This window comes from Vidua chalybeata, chromosome 2, assembly GCF_026979565.1.
Source record: "Vidua chalybeata isolate OUT-0048 chromosome 2, bVidCha1 merged haplotype, whole genome shotgun sequence".
Taxonomy (NCBI): Eukaryota; Metazoa; Chordata; class Aves; order Passeriformes; family Viduidae; genus Vidua; species Vidua chalybeata.
Genome location: NC_071531.1, coordinates 23,097,667 through 23,119,011, shown reverse-complemented (window position 1 = coordinate 23,119,011; position 21,345 = coordinate 23,097,667). Strand labels below are relative to the sequence as shown.

General features: G+C 35.6%; 1 protein-coding gene across 1 annotated transcript in view; it reads right to left on the bottom strand.

The window, feature by feature from the left end:
• PRKX (protein kinase cAMP-dependent X-linked catalytic subunit) overlaps nt 1-21,345 on the bottom strand; it is a 55,493-nt gene that overhangs the window by 26,139 nt on the left and 8,009 nt on the right. Inside the window, exon 2 of the mRNA XM_053935793.1 lies at nt 3,141-3,309. Within this exon, the coding sequence (XP_053791768.1) occupies nt 3,141-3,309 (169 nt within the window). The remainder of the gene's footprint in view (nt 1-3,140; nt 3,310-21,345) is intronic.

Here is a 21,345-nt window from a genome sequence, read left to right as displayed (position 1 = left end):
GGAGAACACTGTATCCTTACCTACTTTATTATTGATTCATTGATACAAGAACAGAAGCTACTTCAGCTTCTAGTCAGTTCTTCTGCAGTATCACAAGTACCTCATGGTTAATCAGGGCATAGAGCTTCAGGAAAGATAAGCAGAAACTGAACTCCCCCAACATGTGAATGACACTTTCTCCGGAAGATTTTATTTTTGACAGTAGCACTGAGGCAACCAAGGAAATAAGACAGACTAACAGGTATCAGCTACAGCTCTTCAATTCCCTCAGTGATGGAGAAAGCAGAGCCCAGACTTGTCTTCTGCTTTTATGGAACTTCTTCCTTATCACAGTCATCAACATCATTAATTGGCTATTGATAATGACTACACAAAAACACTCTGAAAGTGTATTTTAGGTAATTAGGCAAAGCTATACCTACAATAAACAATGAAAGAAGAGCAGAAGTAGGTGAAACAAAGCAAACCACATATATATGGTAGAGGAAGAGCAAAATCTGACATTACAGAGGGGAAAAAATGGAACTTCTACGTCATTAAGCACAGCAGTTCTACCTGAATTAATTTCTTCAAAAATTGACTCAAAGGTTTGTCTAGCCACAGAAAAATGGATACATTATTTGGTATACATGAAAAAGAGCAAAATGAAGAATTTCTGTACTTGCAATTCAGACTGCTTTAAATGGTAATGTAATACAAAAAGAAAAGAAAAAAAAACATAGAAGCTGTGATTAGAATAACATGTGTGGTGCCGTTAACTCAGCTTACTTGCCATTAATTCAGCTTACTACATAAACTTCAGATGCCATTGTGAACTCCTACAAACAACCTGTTTCAGCTTATACAACTACAAGGCATAGTTGATTTTCATTAATTCTTCCTCTCTTCAAAAACATATCAACATTACATATCACTATGCAGAGCTGCACCACACTGAGTATGACACATACTCAGTTGTCAGTAAAGACTGCCTAGGAATCTCCAGTGATCAGTTGCTGCAAAAGCACCTAAGAAGCATTTAGAAAAAAATTGTTTAAAAAATACATAGATTAATAACTTCAGTGTCTACAGAAAACTGTACCTCCCTATATTTAGAATAGGTATTTCTCAAAAGTACAGGAAAAAATCCTTATTCTTCATGTATAGGAAGACATATGGACTTTCCGAACACCAGAAATCAATTATGTGCAGCATTACTTTATACTTTTCCATCATAAAATCATGAAATATTATGCTGCACTGACACCTATCCCCTGTTTTGCAACCAAAGGAGAATACTATCAGTGTTAAAGATGGTGAGGCTAACTGAAAACGCAAAAACCAGACCATGCAGATAACACACTTTAAAGGCATTAAAGCTGAACTATATAATTTTTCCGTGTTTTTGTTAAACACTGACAGTAAAACAATTAACAGAAAAAACCACTAACATACATATATATATTGGGCAGGAGGTGGCTGAAAAAAGCTTTTAGTCACACAAAAAGCTGCAGAAAGTGCTATTTGTCATACAATCAAGTGATAATCATCCAGAACGCCTTGTTTAACCTAAAGCACATAAATATTGTTCTGACCTAAATTTTAACTACATCACTTCAGCTATGTTGCTTGGAGTCTCCTCCGACAAAGGAAAAAGGCATCACATGGACAATTACATGAGCATAGCTGATGCAACATCTCACTGGACATTTCAACAGAAAAGCAGAGCTCTAGAAGACATGAAGAATATTTGCTTTGCATACAAAGATAACTATTTGAATTGCCTTTGGCAACCTGAAAAATAAGGTGTGAATGAAATCCAGGAAAACTCCCATTTGATTTTTGATCACTTCAGTATGAATATGCATCCTCCCTGTCTCTGACACCTCACCCACATTTCTCTATTCCTGCTGTTCCTGACACACAGACCTACTGAGACAGGGTTAGTTTGTGAGTCTGCTTGTTGTTTTTGGTAGGGTTTTCTCTTAAAGAATTTCCAGATGTACCTAGAAACATATACAAAATCCTGTTCCCCCCATTCCATCCATACTTCGACTAGTCTAATCAGATGTACTCAGCCTCTCCATCTTGCTTTCTTCCATGAATCTCAATCTCTACATATTCTAGAGCTTGTCATACTGATAGCATGCCACACACAGGATTTTTGAACACTAGCTGGAAACTAATAGCATCATGATACTGGAAAAAGCCAACACCACAGCAGGGAAAAAGCCTCCTCCTGCAGGGCTCATTCCATGTTCTGAATGACTACCTGAATGTTCTCTTCTTCTTTTCCCTCTGATACTCGCCTAATCCTGGCAGGAAGCTGCACTCCCTGCAGATAGATTAACTAATGCTAATTTTGTGTAATTTTATGTAAAACTGATTAAGGCAAGTAAATGGAAACAAATTTTAGTTAATAGCTGGCCATATATTCATTAATGAGAAAACATAAATGGAAATTAACCTGCAATTACCAGAGGTTTAGTTATGACATTAATAGATACAGACTCAGATACACAAGAAGCACTCTAGCAGAAAAGTATGATACCTTCTCTCTTTAACAATGGGACCATTGGGATCATTAGAGTTGCCTCAATTCCACTAAAAAGTATTCTTTATGAACTGCATTTAAATAATGCTTCTCAATAGGTTCCATCACTTAATCTCAAATACAGGAATACCAAGTCCAAGAAGTGCTGCAGTTATTTAAACTCTTTAAAAGTAAAAGTTTAAAAATTCACTTAAGTTTTCAAAAACTAGCTATTTAAGTCTAGGAATGTCTTTTGCTTTTTACCAATATCTACAGCACGTACATGTAGAAACACTTTCATCACCATTCTAACATTAAGAATCATTCTAGAAGTCATTTTGACGAGCCAATCCTAACAATTCTTCATTAGCAAAATGTCTCTTCTACAGCGTGAAAATAAAAGAGAAAAAACTTATAATAAATTATTGCTTGAATGTTTAAATAATGCCTCTTTATTTTAAATTCTTGATTCTTCTTCATTCCAAAGTCTATTTTAATCTAGATTACAGATGAGAAATTAAATGCTCAGCATTGGTTAAGTACATAAGAACTTGCAATGAGACTCTGGAGTATTTTAACTGCACTTTCTGTATGAGTGAAATAAATTTAAAAAAATACAACAACTTACAATCTGATCAAAAAAGGGTGGTTGACTTCTTTCAAGACAGACTTTTCATTGTGCACATGCTGCTCTTGCTTCAGTCGAATGACATCAGGAATGCTCATTACTTTCAGTGCAAAGTAACGCTTGGCCATTTTTTCCTTTACCAGATGAACACGTCCAAAGGTACCTGTGCCTGAAAAGATGGAGCAGAAACAACAACTTAGCGTAAAAAGGGAAAAAGAACAAAGATAATTTGCTAAATTACAACCTACAGGAATTCAAATTATTCAGGTGAGGAGATTATAAACTTAAATGTGCACAGAGAGACAAAGCGATTCAGTAGGATAAGGAAGTGATGGGAAAAAATACATAAAATTTGCTGATCCTTCTGAAAATTAATACTTTTTTAGTATCTGCTTATAGTGCTCAGTGTCCTATCACTTGGAAACAGTAGCTGTCTGGCACCACTTTTTTTATATTTAATGTATGCCTTTTCTAACTCACTCTAAAGAATAAAGAAGGAAAATAAAAATGTATGCACTTTTAAATAATGTATTAGGCACTTCTCTATTCAATAGTCATTAAAGTTCCTTTTAAGTGCATTGCACTCAAGATAATCATATATAGCTAAACTGAGTATCTCTTTCAGTTTGAAATCAAAGTTAAAATTGGCACATTTAGCCAGATTGCTATTTGTCACAGTTTAACACATTTGAAGATCAACACAAATTTCAGCTCATTGGGTGACTGCGTATTGTTTTTCTTCTTATTTAACAATGCCACGTAGGTTCCATTACAACAGTACACCTGATATTTTTAATCCCATTCTCAGACAGACTATGTACCACTATAAAGGACACTTGGCATTCAAACCAATCACCTAACTTGTGAAAGGTCACTCTCTCCATAAAAGTCAAAAGCTTGTACTTCAGCTCCCTATCGTTCTTGTATTTGCACATACCCTAGGAAAGGCAGCACACAGAACTGTTACAGTATTATTAACTGGTTCGTTACTTGATTTCAGATTGTGTTGATCAGCTATGGCCAATTTATAGTAAAGACAATTTCCTAAGATGTGCAACAGGTACAGAGAAAGGAGTATGTATGTGAAAGGAAATAACATTTTTGAGAGAGAGGTAGGAGCAAGAAACCAACAAATGAACTTCTAAAATTGCGTTACTGGGGAGATGAGAAAAAAAAAGTGAATTTTTGCCTCTGGTAGCTTCAATTTATGTTTGAAGTACTTGTTTACTGTATGTGTATTCTCAGCTAAAAATTTTTATGTTATTTAACAGTTTTTCTTTCCAATCACTTAGAATTGTGTTTAAGACACAGCATTTACTAAAAAACACTAAAAGCTACTAACTCCAGCAATTCAGTTTTATGGAATTTGCAGCTCCACTACCAATACAGTTTTCAAAGCAGATTTTCAAGATAAAAGTTCTCATTACACAAACATATCAAGGATTATCACTGTCCAAGCACAAAAGATTCTATCAAAGCAGTTTTACATTCCCACCTATCTAAGTTACAGTTCTTTATCCATGAAAACTATATATAGCTCTCAGAAAAAGAATGCTGTTATAGCAAAGTAAACCATCAGGTTACCCTGGAAAATTTATCATGCAATGAAATCTTTTAACAGTGTAGTCACATTACATGACTATACCTGCAAACAACTTTATTTCCTCAGGGATAGGCTTCTGCAGTAAAAAAAACCCAAATAAATAACATAAAAACCCAACAGACACCAAAAAAAGGCCCAAAAGCTTCCAAGCAGAGACATCTGTTCAAGCTCCTTTAAATACTGATTACTTACACTGCATGCACAGACAAAAAAATTAACTTGGTTATTTCTGAATTAGGAGCTGAAATTTAAATTCTGAGTAAAAACATTGTGAAGAATAACAATAGTCAAATGGCACACTAAAACTAGAAACCATCTTTCATTCTTGAGACTTCCAAATGCAGACTCAGGGAAATTAACAATACTAACCCCATAAGCAAATGTGGTTTTACATGCATTTTCATACTCGTACAAACAAAGTGCTTTCACAGACATATCCAACAGGAAAGTCAAAAGTGAACACATATCTAATTGTTCCTAGATCTCTAGTGATTACATGCTTCAGGACTTGTTCTACTTGTTTAAGAAATTTTTATTCTAGAATACTTTACTTTTCCTTATGCTATTAGTTTATCTTTACAAACCACTGGTCAGAAATAACAACAATAATAACAGAAATCACAAGTTCTACCTAATTTCAAAGAAGAACCTGTCAGGGACTTATTTAGTAATAGTTTTAACTTTGGAAACACTTCCTCCGTAAAAACATCTCTGCCAGGAACAGCAAAGCCTGGCAGGCTATTCCAGAATAGTGGCAAGGCCCTAATCTACAAAGCCTCTGGGAAAACCAGACGACCACACAGACAGGCGAGAACAGAGAACCACCCTAACCAGTTTTATTGCTGAACTGATCCCAGGCAGTCTATTTTCAAACATCTTTAGCTCACTTGCAAGCAACTATGAAAATCAAGACAATACAGACCGAGAAGCCATCTAACACTTGTTTTCAGATATCTCCTCTCAAAATATGCATTTTCTCTCCATCAGGTCTTCTCAGAAAATCCATTAGGCCTGCATTAGCTGGCAGTACCCACACACCCACCACTCTTCCATGGGACTAACTGCTATGTCTTTTTCTTGTTTTGTTTTATGCTTAGCTAGTCTTCAAATAACCAGATAAAATTTGCATAAATAAACTACTGCAATTAAAAATCTCACTTCAAATTTGCTCATACTTTTAGCCATTTCTGCTAATATTCCTTAAGTGTTCTTCCTTGCAATTGATAGGGAAGAGGGAGAAACAGGATGATAGTCAAAGTAGGAGGCTGCAACAAGATTGTTGTGGTTGTTTAGCACAGTCAAGTAAATCTGTTTTATAAGAATAGGTTGCTGTGTTTGACTAGATGGCAATTCTGCCCCTCAGATTCATAAAAAGAACACTAAAAACCTGAAGCAGTAAGTGGCACTGAGCAAGACAAAGGCCCAGCTCCATATATCTGAGGGAAGATTTTTGGCAGCGAAAAAGGCAGTGTTATTAGTCTTCCATCAAAGCACTACTCGAGGTGAGGAGATACCTAACTCATGGAACAATTTCTGTTAATCCCTATGAAAGAACTGTTCAACTTTTCCCCCCCAATCACCTGACAGTTCTGTGTTCAACTTCAACTGAAGCTGACCTTTTGTGACAGATAAGTAAACATTCCTTATGATTACCTTAAAATTGAAATACCCTATACTTCTCTGTAAGAATTAAGGGAAACAGATCTGCACTTCAGTCTACTCATATTTATTTCATATTTGGCTCAAACCAAGAGAACTTGAGGTAACTGCACCATTCTGGATTAACCCTAGGATCTACCAAGTACTATCCTGTTGAAGGAAGAGCAGTGGCTTCATACACTCCCTACATGTATCCCTGTTTAATTTAGTACATGCTACCAGAGTTTCAGAGCAAAACAAAGCACCTACATGATAAGGCCATACCTCAAGAAAACAGCTGTTCTTACACCAAGTCTGAAGGCAGAGTTGTAGTTTATTTGAACAGGCCCCTTCTCCCTGCCAAGGCATACGGTAAGTGAAGGTCTCTGGCCACCAGTAACAACAGCAAGAAGAGTGCCTGTACTGTCTGCAACACAATTCAGGATTTTCAGGACTAAATGGGCAAACAGACTAATTTTGTAAACGCAGGTGAACCTGGTGGGAAGAAATGATGATGTCCGACTTCGGAAGGCTGAATAATTTCTTTATTATAACTATACTATAATACATGAATATACTATTTAAAGGAGATACTAAAACTACAAACCTACTTTCTCTAACTAACTCAAAACTTGTGACACTCTTCTCAAGAATCCAGACACAAGTGGATATGATTGGCCATCAGGCCAAACAATCCTCACCAGGATCATCACCCCAGGTAAACAATTCTCCATACACATTCCACATGAGAGAAACAAGGAGCAGAAATAGAAATTGTATTCTCTTTCTTTCCTTTGTGCTGCTCTATGAAAAATCCGGAAAGAAAGAAGAATGTCCCTGCAACAAGAATAAAATATGCAAAATGCTAACCACTAATCCAGTATAATCTGTTTACAACAGAAACAATAAAATTCTTGGATTCCATTGCAAATTTTATGTGGGTGCAGTGCTTGAAGGAATGCCTGCAATCTTCTCCATTAGCTAACCTTCTCATGTTAAACACAAAAAATGAGGACAAAAACTGCAAAGGACCAACTCGGCCTATGTATCAAACATAAGTAGGGTATTTTCAGTCTTACAAAACAAGATTTTGGATTCCCTAATACCATTCAAAAACACCACAGCCAGTTTCCATTTTGTTCTCTTTGAAGCCCAGCAGAAAAGAATAAAGAATGTGGGAACATTTCTGATGCAATTTCAGATACTTTTGATGCTAGGTAAACCAATCCTGCAACTTTTGATCAGCTAAAACAATTTAGTGAGTAGTCATGTAGTGACTATTTTGCTATTGATGTAGATGACTAATGCTTAGATTGCCTATTTATTTGCTCCCATTAATTAGACCCATCTGTTTCAGTTTCCCATCCTTTTAATCTCCAGCTCTTTCTTAAAACCAAGTTTGCCTTGCTCAGATAGATACCATCTGTTTTAATGAAGAATAAACTAGGTCATGTGAGCTCTGTGACCCTGGGGGCTGCTTTCTGACTCCCAGAAGCATGGGCCCCGACTTCAACAGATGCCTAGAAAAATCATCAGATGCATTCACTTTTATTTACAGTTAAAAGAAACATTTCCTACTGTGAAACAGTCTTTACTGATAGCCACAAGCACAACAGACTTTATTCTGTTAAATATCAGAGATTAACTAAGTGATATGTATCAGACTGCAAACTAACTACTGAATGTCAAACTTTGTCTGCCATTTAATCGCTGTCTTTTTTTGGGATGGAACTTCAACAGCCTAGACTTGGAAATATGGGTGTCAATAATTCTTGACAAAGAATTGGCAGAAACCAGCCTGCCTAAACAGACTGGTAATCATAACATTAACACATGGGAGAATGATTTTGGGAAACCACAAGGCACAAACAACTGTGGGCTTTTACTACAAGATGTGGTTGGCACACGAATAGGGCAACTCAAAATGAGGATGATGATTTTGGACATCATGGTAGGAAAGTTTAGATTTTCATTAATATGTCAACCCATAAACCAATGTCACTGAAAATGCCAAATTCAGTGTCTTCACTATTCTGCAAGCCAGCTGTGGATCCTTCACTATAAGTCTTAGATCACTGCTTTTCTAGATCTGCATTTCTCTAGAGGGTTCAGATCTAACACTGAAAAACATATCAGAGAAATAACAAGAAGTTAGAGAAGGTTTTATAGGATGCCTTTTTTTGTCTAGAACTGCACATCTCATACTGCTGAATCAACAAAAGAAATGTCTCATCACAATTTTTATGAAGCTTTTTTTGTATCCTTCAACAATATGCACTGAAATCAGAGACAGTCTGATTATGACCTTAATGGCACAGAAGACAGAGATGCATGTGTAGTGTTCACCATGGACAGCCCTGCCAGAGGAGCTTGCTTCTATGATGCTTCTTATTCATCCATTGTGCTGTGATTCCATTTCCACCTAGCAGCCCTTGAAGAGCAAAAATGTCTTTCTACTTAGCAATAATGTGAGACAGTACACAGCAAGAACTATACCCATCACATTCCAGGCAAGATCGTTGGATTACCTGTTCCACAAATTTTATTGGCACTGGCATACCACTGGTTTTCTTTTCTGTTTTGGATGACAGCCACAACCCTTAACAAATCAATTGAAAGCTCAGTATCATTAATTCTTTATCCCAGCTCAGTTGAGCTTAAAAAGAAAGTAGCAATGCATGTTCAAAGTACAGCCTACCTTTTGACTCAAAGGGGATGCTACAAAAAATTTCCAAAGATCCCAAAGACCTGGTAACTTTTAGGCTCCTTCTTACTCGGTATACAAGGAACCTGTAACAGCACACCACTAAAACAATTTAACCATCTGGAATTCAGTTTAGTCTCTTTTCAATTTCATACAAGTATGCCTGAGAATACCAAGAAGTTGTGTCAACAACTCTTGTTGTTGACCCACTCATTTAGATCTTACTGAACTACAATCCTTAAGAACTAAGGACATGGGAATCACCAGGCTAATTAATACTCATCAGTCAAGTTTCTTGTTTTTCACATAGTTCAGAGACACATTTTTGATTTCCAGAAAGTGACAATCAACTGAACATCAATAATGCAAGTTTCTCTGTAATTTCAGGTTTTTGATTTTTTTTTCTTTTTTTTTGCTCACAAATTCTCTCCACAAAAATATTGTAAATATCAGGGTGCCCTTAAGGAAAACATGCAGAATTCTCGAAAGTTTATTCTGACTCTTTATTCTTTCTTTCTAAATTTATTTTGAAATACTAGGGACCAATAAATAAATGAAACCAGAAAGTAACCAGATTGCTGGTTATGATAACCATAAATCCTCTCAATTTCTAAACAGGTTTTAGAATACTGGTTCTAAATGCATCTCCCTTCTCAAAACTTTTACTATCCACAATCTTCAGAACAATTCTCATAAAATTAGTATTTACCTACTCCGTTCTTCAATGGTATTTTTGCAGCTCTTTCTATAAAGTCTTCTACAACCTGCAATTCCTGACACTGACAAAAAAAAAAAACAACATTGATAAGAAGAAAATAGATGAGTGGATGATACAGCTTTTCTTCCATAGTGAAACTAGGACATTGCAAAATCATTATTTCTACTACTTTTACCTATTTAAATATTACACTTGAAGTACAGATAGACCACAACTTCAAAACTGAAGGTTTTTTATAAAAACTGCTGAAATAGAAACCTCTAAAGATGAACTCCTTTTTCACCTAGAAACTAAGTTTTATATTACTTGCTGAACTAAATTAAGGAGGCCTAGTCAAACAGCTTATTTTAAATGATACCAAACACTTGCTAGAAGTGAAGCTTATCAATCTGTATTACTATAATTTTTAAAAAACTTGGCCTTCCATGTTTTAAAAGACAAGTATATTTAAGCTAAGAATAATGTACATGTCTAGCTAGTAACACTTGCCAAGCTAAACAGTTGGAAGTATTAAATTCTCTCTTCCATCTGATGAGAATTTCAGGTAATTAAAGCATTATCAAAAAGTGACATTTTAATAGCTGGAGAAGAATCTGTAAATTGGAAATTATACATGAAAGATCTTTTCTGGAATTTACAGTTATAACATTCAAATTGTATTCACAGAATTGATTCTTTCAGGTAGGGAGAGGTTAAAATAAGCACATGAACAACTTCTTGGAACATAAATATTAAAGGAAAGAATTTTTAACGTATTGGTTTCTTTCCTAATTATTTCTCAAACAACAAAAGCCAAGCATGCAAACCCGACACTTGTTCATTAACTGCTGCCAAAAAATTCCCATCAAGTTTTGAGTAATTCAGGACTCTTCCTAAATAAATGTGTTCAAAGTGCATCTTTTCTGATGTTGTTAATTATCTTTAAGTGCTTAAACCCACTAGGAAACAGCTTCCTAAAAATTAAAACTAACACAAATGGATGTTTAGGACAGAAGTTACCATATTCAATTCAAGTGTGTTAAACTTCCAGTTACCACAAACAAAATGAGACACAAAATAACCCAGATTCCAGCAAAAAGAAGGAAAACCAACAAGATGAATAAAGTACTATGCCAGATATCATAAAGCTTCAAATTTTAGTCTATAAGATTTGTCTTGATAGTTTAAAAGAAGTAACAAAAAATGTTATGACAGAAACATTTTCTAGTACAATCCAAAGAAATGAATCCTGATCTCTCTTCAGATACTCTTTGATTTTGTGTCTGTGAATAGATGTGAGTTGTGAATACACAGCTCTTGCTTCCTGAGCTGGGATTAGTAGTACACTCAGTATCTTGAACTGGATGTCCCAGAAGCAGTATAAGCCAAAAGGCTTCTAATTTTCAATGAGGATGAATAACTTGCAGTTTACCTCTGGTACTACACAAAGAATCAATTCAAATAAATCATTAATACACCATTTTCCATGTATTCTGTTCAGTTAATGAAAAGTGTTTCTCAATGATTTTCTTTATCCCCTTCCAAAAAAGGTAAGTAGGAAAAAAAAAAAGCAGGGACATCTCATATTGGGGAAAAAAAAAAAAAAGCTCTGTTTCTAAGTTTCATTCTCATAATCAAATTTTTACCCACAAGGACAAGTAAAGCTCTCTCTCATCATTTATCAGCACTTAGATCTTCACCTTCAATTTCCCTGGTGACAGGAAGTATTTACAGAACTGTTTTGGCTGGTTGCTTTACTCAAATTCAGCATGAAGAAATTTAGTTGGTTCTCCACCAAAGAAAAAAACCAAAAAAAAAAAAAAAAAAAAAAAACCAAACAAAACAAACAAACAAAAAAAAAAACAAAACAAAACAAAACAAAAAAATAACCACACACCTTGCAAAATAAAATAAAAGAACCAAAGCTAAATAAATTGCCATGTCACAGCAATAACAAGTTTTAGCAGACTGAAATCCTTTTCAGGTAACTAGGTAATTTCAACTAAAAGACACAGCCATTAAGGTCTTCCAAGTTTAAAACAGCGCCTCTGCAGAAGATATATGATTGTTCAAGTATTTGAAATATTGTTCCAGTATCTTCTGCTCTTTCAGTTGCTACAGCTGAACTTATGAGGTCGCATATATTACCATCAAACAATTATACACATCATCATTGTAAGCTCACAGTTACACCCAAAGAAAAAAAGAGAAACTCAAAACAAAACTGGCCAGCCAAACAACTACAAAACATGGCACAAAACTCACATTTTCATGCCAGAAAAAGAAATAAAAATAAAGTTTTGATGACTAAGAAGCAAACACCAATGTAATAATCCATAAAGGACTTAGAAGCACTTAGTTCCAAAGAAGTTCACACTATATAGAGTCTAATAAAAATCAAATCCATGCAACATTACAGATCAAAACTTTAACAGCAGCCCCCTCTGAACTAGGTAAGTTTAAACAGGGGTACTTAGTATCTGATTAGCAACTTTTCTTTTCAACCCAGAAATATTTGTCTCTACATACTTGTATGATTTTACACAATCATCATCTTTTAGTTTGTCCTGAAACTCAGCTTTTCCTAAACAGTTACTTGCTGCAAGTCAGTCCCATGTTAATGCAAAGAAAGCATGAGCTTAATACCCTTGTTAGTGTCCTTTTAAAAAGCAAACAATAAAGTCTTGTGAAGTACAAAGGTTTATTATTGCTGACCCAAGGTAATAAAAGCCACATTGTTTGTACTTGACCGATTTCCTCCTTCACCAGTGCTGGATAGAATCCTTTGAGGGACTAGTACCTCTTATAATACATTCCTTTAAATTACATTTCACTTCCATCTTCACTGAAAGCAGTGCTAAATCAGTCACAAACCAAGAGGAGATATTCCACACAGTGCACAAAACGTGTATTTTTAAACACTTTTCAAACAGATTGTCTATTTATTACTTAATATGTACTACAATGATTGTAAAGTATACTACTGAAATTATGTTGAAGAGCTTCTAGTTGAAGACAGGTGAGACATTTAAGACTCAGGACATTTTAGTTGTCTCATGTGTTTCAGGAAATGTGTAAATAGTCAACTAACAGAAAAGTGCTCCTGGATTACTAATTCCCTGCTATTTTCTGTTACCACACAATTAAACACAGAACTCCTTAGTCCAGTCACTTTCATTTTAAAATTTTAAACTGACCTAGAGCTAACTCAGGATATGGAAAAACAAAACAAACAAAACCTCTGGACATTCCCACAGAAGAAAATGCCTGACCATTCAGTAGTAGTTAAAGACCTCAATGCATCAGAAAGTTCAGTCTTCACATTATACCGTAAAACATTAGGACTGGTATTTTTGAAAACTGGAGTAAAACTTCCACTTTCAAAGACAGAATACCACAAAGCACCACCTCAAAATAGCTCATACTATCTTCTCTGTGGTTGGACATTAAAAGACACAGTAAGTGTATGCTTTGAAAGAAATACCATTATTCTTGGCCTGTTCCAATTTATGGTAGAAACTTATAAAAACTCATTGTACAATACAAAAAAAAAAAAAGAAAGTAGCAAAGTTGCAGGCTAAGAATGTGCAAGCTGTTATAATACCTCAAACACAAGGTGAGAGATACAATTTCTCCCATCTTTTAGGCAAATAATCAACAGTCTCCGCAGACACCCTGAGCCAGAATGTCTTCACTTACTGCACAGCTTAACTTTGGACCAGCCAAGAGGAATTCCCTGCAATTTATCAGAAGAGAAAAACAGCATTTCTGTATTCAATAGAGTGGTTTCACACATTTAACTTATGAACCCAGAATTACTTATTTCCCTCTGGTGACTCTAAACACATAGGATTGATATCTGTTGACAGTGCATAGGTCTACGTTCAGACAGAAGAGACTACCTCAAAGTTACATGGCTTGATAAGTGCATGACACTTATCATGACATAGGAACTACTGAAACAGAATATGCTAATCTGTGTAAGAAAGCATATAAATTTGCAAGGCTTGAAAAAGAATTGTTGGCAACTCACTGAATTCTTCAGGCTCCATGTCATGAAATCTATGCCAAATTATGTCCCAGCTGAGACAGCCATGATCCATGGAGTATCGTCATGCCACTTCAAAAGGCTTCAACCCATACAGAATAACACCATACCACATCAGAAGGTGCACCTGCCCTTCTTGTTCTTTAGCCCAGCCTTTTATACCCCTCATGTTCATCCATTGCACCTCTGTGCCCTCTGTTCCCTTTGGTGATTGGCTAGTGCACCTGGGCACTCCATGTCTCATTACCTTCAATACTGCTCACCTGCTTTTCACAGCTGAGGCCCACTGGGGACAAGGCTCTGGTGCAGCCCCACTCCCAATTATCACAAACTGTGTGCCTACAAATGATAGTTATACTGCTTTATAATCTTCAACACTGTTACCTAACTTACTGATCCAGTGTCACAAATGCGGTATTAACAATGACAGTTCATTCATCTGGCATTTTTTTCATAATATTGATATAGTTTAACATTGCACACAGGAAAGGATATTGTGTGTACAAATAATCATGGTTCAAACCACATCTGATTTACAAGTTTGAATTTATCTCTATAGTCTGTAATTTTACATATGTTTTTCAAGTTTATATAGCACAATAGTCTTAGAAGATATTTAAAACATTACTCTCACACTTGACCTATTATGCTGACAGAGAAAAATATTTCTGATATAACTATGACCTTTTCTTAAAAATCTATTTATTTTGATCTTTGTTTTGAATGGATTGTAGTGAGTACTAGAGATTTTATTATAATATGTGCAAATGACTCGGCATTGTAACCACAGGAAAAGGAAAGCCTTTCCAAAACACTCAGATAATTCCTTTGCATCTACAAGTTACGAACAGTTGCAGTACCACCACAACACTGCATTCTATCTTCTGCAAATGAAATTTTACAAAACAAAACTAAACTACAAGCACACAAGTATTTTCTCCTGAAACACTATCTAAATCTGGAACAAGCACTGCAAATATATTTGTATTTGGTTAAAGGTTAATACACTAAGAATTCATGAGTGGAAAAAAGTATTCCTCAATGAGAAGGCTTTGTTTATATTCAGAAGGCAGTATCAACTGATATTCCTATGAGACTACACAATAACAATGCCTTAGGTATCTAGGTATCTTAGGTATCTTACTTCATGTGTTCCATTACCTTTCCAAATTCTCACATAGTATACCTTACAAAAATTAGTGTAACTCTGTACAAGATAAGATGATGAAATCACCGTTGTTTGGCACTAGAATGAATATCACCATAATCTCCACATAAAGAGCTATTATCCAAGAAAGAGGAAGTAAGTCTAGAATATCCAAATAAAAGTTGTATTTGATATGGAACTGGAACAAAAGCCCTAACAAAATATTAAGTTTCAAAATCCCAGTCTCCAAATTGCATTCTCAAATATCAATTAAATATATTGGAAAAAAAATCTTGATAGTACCCAAGAATTACATTACTAATGGAATTAAATACTGAAAATATCACTCGTATTAATACCTAATGTTACTGAAGACATGCCAATGGCAATTTAACATTTAAATATTCTATCAGAAAAGGACCATGGTCTGAATTTTTCATGCTATTCAGGATTGTATGGACCAGTCACTGTTTATTTCTCTAGAATGCAGAAAAATAAGGCTAAACTTAAATTCTGTTCTAACTTCTTATCAGCCAACTATATGACTGAAACATAGAATGGATACAGTAGTTTTTGTTCTATTTTTACTATGCAGTTCCTTAATAGGAAAGAAAAGTCATTTTATCAATCTCCCACAGTTTCATCTTCCCCTGAGTTTTATGCACATTTCCGTTCCTTCCCATATCAAAACTGGGATCCAGTCTCTCTCTGTTACTATCTCTCTCAATATCATGCTCAAGGAACCCATCCAAATCAACAAATAAGACTAAATAGAACACTGTACATAACTGACATTTTTAAATGGACCAGGATGAGAACACTTGAGAATTTATTTAAAAGTACACTGAAAACAAGCTACAAGTAAATTCCTTTCACAAAACAACCTTGAATTTCCAAACAACTCTTAAGAAATTAACTCTGCAAGAAAAGAGAAATCAAGTCAATATTAGAGTAAGTTTCAGAGGCTATGGCATATATTTTAACAGTATCATTAATTTTGCAACAATAAGGAAAGATTTTTTTTTGCTGACAACATGATGGCATTTCTGTGTTGACACTGTTTCTATAAAATCTTTCCTTTAATTTTTCTTTAAGTATAACATCATCCAATATTCATTCTTTTAAAAAATTGTTTTTAAAAATTGTTTTAAACACAGTTTGCAAATTTCATACATCTGAAGAGACAGGTGGAAAGATGCAGTATATCACGAACAGGCAAGGATAGAAGTGAACTCCCGACACAATACTTTTTTTCCGTGCAAAAGGAAGATTGACAGACAAGATTACAGAATAAATCTCATTAGCAATGACTGAACAAATACACTTAAAGAGTAAATATATGTGCATAATACAGAATTTATCGGATTTGAAATTATTAACAAGAAATGCATGCTTGCAGCCCAGAAGCCTGCCTGCCTGCCACATCCTGGGCTGCATCACAAGCAGTGTGGGTGAGCAGGTCAAGGGAGGGGATTCTGCCCCTCTAGTCTGCTCTGGTAACACCCCACTTGAGTAGGATACCCAGGTCTGGGGTTCTCAGCACAAGACAGACACAGACCTGTTAGAATGGGTCCAAAGGAGGAACACAAAGGTCATGAAAGTGCTGGAGCACCTCTCCTGTGAAGACAGGCTGAGAGAGCTGGGTTGCTCAGCCTGGAGAAAGCAAGCATCAGGGGAGACCTTATTGAGACTTTTGGGCAGTTAAAGAGGGCTTAAAAAAACCAAAATAAAGCACTGCTTTTCACATGGGCAGATAGTGACAGGACAAGGGGGAATGGCTTCAACCTGAAAGAGGGTAGGTTTAGGCCAGATGTTAAGTTAGATTACCCAGGCTGCCCAGAGAAATTCTAGATGCCTCATCCCTGGAAGTGTTTGAGGCCAGCTTGGATGGGGCTTTCAGCAGCCTAGTGGAAGGTGTCCCTGCCTAGAGCAGAGAGGTTGGAACCAGATGGTCTTTAAGGTCCCTTTTAACCATTTCAAAGCATTCTCTGATTTTATGACTACTCAAATCTTGAAAATAAAACCAAGTTCACTTTTTCATAAGAATGAACATTCCTCTCAGATTTTCTGCTATTTCACTCTGTTATTTCACTCTACATCCCATGTATGTCTTCATCATACATCAAATTTCTCATGTAAGTAACAGAGGTTTACATACGCATCCATTTACAAAAACTCAGGTAAATTTATTCTGTTGTTTACTGCTATAGTTGCTTCTTACTTCTACTCTATACAATTCTCTCACCCCATACAACCGCAGAATTACCTGCACCTTGTCTGATACACTTAAAAACAAGACCACAGTCAGTAGTAAAGGAAGTAATGAATAGCAAATTAAACACTATTTTGATAGGATAGATTAAATTACAGATAATTGAATTAATGAGTTATAGTTCACATGACAAGAGTACTTAATGTGCCCTTTGTAGACCCTGTTTCTCCAAAATTGAAACATCATTGCTGAGGGTCACTCACTATTATAGCTGACATAGCACACAGCTCAACAGAAATATATTTTGACTTGTTTTGAATTTAAAGAACAAACAGTTCAGTATCATTTATAATTCAGAATCTACATTTAAGGAAAGAAGCTCAAGGCTGCTAAAATTAGAAGGCAGGGACAGATTTAATATCAGAAATAAACACAAAACCAATCTATCTGGGCCTGCTCATATTTAAATCAGTTGTAAATGAAAGCTACTGGTAATCTGATGGTTATTATATTATCCATTAACACTTTTTACAAAAAGTTGAAGCATGTAAGTTTTTAGTAGCAAAGCCAAAAGGTGTATTTCTTCCCCGAAGACAGATGAAATAGCCAAACAAGAAAAATTAGCAGGCACATTAGGTATTTACTGTTATTGAAGCTTGTTTCAGATTCAGATGCTTGCAGATCACCTAGGAACAAGTAATAGTCTCAGAAGGTAAGACAGACTGATGAAATTTTTGTGTCATATATATGAGGTCCTCATACATCACTAATGGAAGAAGAAACTAGCACTGCACTATATAAAATACACCTCCTCGCAAGGTACCAGAAGAAAGCTCTGCCAATGACTAATAAAATTTCATACTTCTTGACATAAAAAAAAAATGTTATCCTTTGCAGGACATGTCAGTACACAAGCTAAGTATAATCAATGTTTAGAGTCCCTAAGCACCTGTTTTCACTACAGTGCCCTTTTAAGTCAAGCTTACTTTCAGTCTCTAAAATGAGGTCTGTGTACAACATGCAAAACCCCTTAGAGGTGACTGTACTTTATGGCAAATCATTTGAGTTTCCACCCTTCCCTCCCTCCCCCCCCCCCAAAAAAAATTGTCTGCTTATAAAAATTTATAAAACTATGCTGTGAAAAGCTCTCCAAAATGAAGTGATCACAGTATGGCTTTTCTCCTCTTCGCTCCCCCTTCCCTCAAGTGGTATTGTATTTCTAGATGGCTCTTTTTTTTCTGTCTTATTATTACAATCATTGTTTAATTCTATATCTAAATTCATACTTCAGAGAATTAAAGGAGACCAAGCAACAAAGTTTTGTTTGTTCTCAAACAATGCAGCTCTTAACACTTCTATCAAAAATGAAAGCCAATCAGACTAGAAATCTCAAATATCACTGGACGACCTGAAGTTCTGAATCTCCCCACAGGTATTATACCCAACTGCCAATTGGAGATTTTCCCCCCTTGTACAAATGTTTTAAATGCCAAAACATACAAAGATTAGAGAGAGGTTTATCAATATATTTTATTACAGGACATAAACTGGCCATGTTTCATGCAGGAGTGCCCAACCTGAGCATATCAGAGAATCCATCAAAAAAGCACCATAGCTGACTTATTTCCACATGAATAGATGACATTGCACACCTACTATTACCTAGCAGAACTACACATTCAGATGCATTTATCAAGAACTAGTGACATCAGATTCTTCACTTACAATCACAAAGAATACCCAACTGTGCTCCTGGTAACACTTTCACTCAGTTCTACTGGTTTTGCTCTGAAAAGAAACAATTATCCAGGAAATATAAACCCACCTATACAAAACGGAAGTGTCTCAAAATAGCATTAAGCCCCCTTATTATTTCTTTTTCCAACACCATTTTTAGTAGGAGCTCCAACATTCTGTACCAAAGGTATAACCTCACATAGCTCCACTGCCTGCCAGCCTTCTCTTATTATTCATTTATTTTGGTAAGTCCCCATTTCACCAAGAATCCTCTTTTAAAAATGCAAATAGCAACCACACAAAATCAGTAAATTTCTAAAAGAATATTGAACACAGAAGTGTAAACCCTTGTCTCCAAATACTATGCCAAAGCATTTCAGTTGCAATTCAAAGACAAAATTATCTTTATTGCAGTCTTTTATCACCCAGGTACAATCATGGGAAACTCTTAAAGCAATGTGAAACAGGCAGACACTAAGCTATGAAATTGCTAACTATGAAATCAACTCCTGCCTTACCCTTAAATTAGATGGGTTTACCTGCAAACCTGTCCAGATTAAAAAAAAAAATACAGAAAAAAAAAAAAAAGACTGCTTGCTGAGACACTGGTTAGTTAGTCACAAAACCAGTTGTCTTCCTCATTTATCATTTCACAATGTTGTCTCTCTACTAATGATTAGCACATCTAGCAAGCTCTTCTCGACAGATCAAGAATTCACTGATAAGAAACATCACCTCCAGACAGCATAAATCATATGTATTTCATGTACCTGTATTTTTAAAAAATTGTTTTCACTGAATTATGCCAAATCAAACAAACCAGGCTGTACTCTGTCTAATCCACAACCAACAGTAGTCTAGGAGCATTGAAAAATTTAGGTCTGCCTAAGAACCGAGGCAGCAAAATTTATCACCACTGCCACCAAAATAAATCTTTTACCTTATAGTAAGTCAAGTGTTGCAGATAAAGAGTTAAGATAAATACAGAAACTCTCTACTTATTAGAACAAAGAATATAATTTATTTTATTAAATTACTTAAAAAGGATAGATGTCATTTCACAGCATCAGGATTGGATGCGCCCCAATTTGCATCTACTTTTCAGCTGATGATGTATAAAGCCTGAATAAATGTAAAACTGAAATGAAAAAAAAATGTTTAAAAACTCTTCCCCCCCCCCAGAAAAAAAATATCTTCATGGTTTTGAAAATATTTTGCATTAACTGTTAGGGTTTTTTTCCAGATTCTTTCCATTTCTCTTCTCAGTTACTTTTGTTTTTCCTTCTAATGGCTCTGTCTTGTAGGACACACTCTTTCTCACAGCTTCTTCCCAGCTGCCATTTGTAGCAGGAAAAACAAAACAAAACAAAACAAACTCAACTTTAATCAAGAAAAAACTTTCCATAACCAAATCCAAGGATACACAGCTACTCATTGTAAAAATACTAGAAGAGATATAGAAAAGCTTTCAAACTAATAATTTCATTTAAGTTGCAATACTGGGAAAATTTTAGAAATGTTTTTAAAATTTATTATAACCCAAATTCCACTATTTCCAAATATATGAAAGAATGAACAATTTCTACAAATATGGGAATTGAACTGCGTTGGTAACTAAAAAATGAGGAAGAAAAATGGTGCTACTTCACCATAAATTCTAAATTCACCACTTCTGAGTGTGACAGCTGGGTGGCTTAAATAAAGACATACTGCCAAAGTTTTTATAGGGTTTTGAAAGTCACGGAAATCAGGGAGAATTTAATGGCCTCAGAACACAAACTCAACATAGTGACATGCAATCGGAAAAAACTTTCATAAAAGAGAGGACAAGAATCCCAGTTTAGAAACAGACTGACCAGCATTGTCCTCATTGTTTGTTCTCCAGGGACAGACAACAAGTTACCCACTAATTTTCCTGAAAACAAACAAAAATTTTACAATGCATACTCTGAAGGTACTTTTGGCAGGCCAGGCAAATTGAAACTGTACAGGCTATCATCTCCTGCAGCCAAGAGCTGTAGGAAGCCACTCCAAGCTGGGAGGGAAGAGGTCTGAGGCTAGAAGTCTGTCATCAGTTTTGGGGCAGGTGGCATGAGAAGTCTGCTATTATAGCACCCAGAAGTTCAGTATGAGCACAGTCAGCCACCAGCCCCTCCCTTTTTATACTTGCCATGCCTACAGCTATTACAGTGCAACCCCATTAGCAGACCAAGTAAAAATCTTATACCCAGTTTAGCCTGTTTTTGGAAGAGTCTGTAGAGGGATAGTTTCCTTAACATCAACCTAAATCATTTCAGAGCATTTAATTTACTGACTGGAGCAAATACCTGAGAGGCATAAAAAGCAGTACTAACTAGACATTTTGTTTCCATCTAGAGAACACCTTGCTCCTTCAACAATAATGGCAGAGCCATTACTA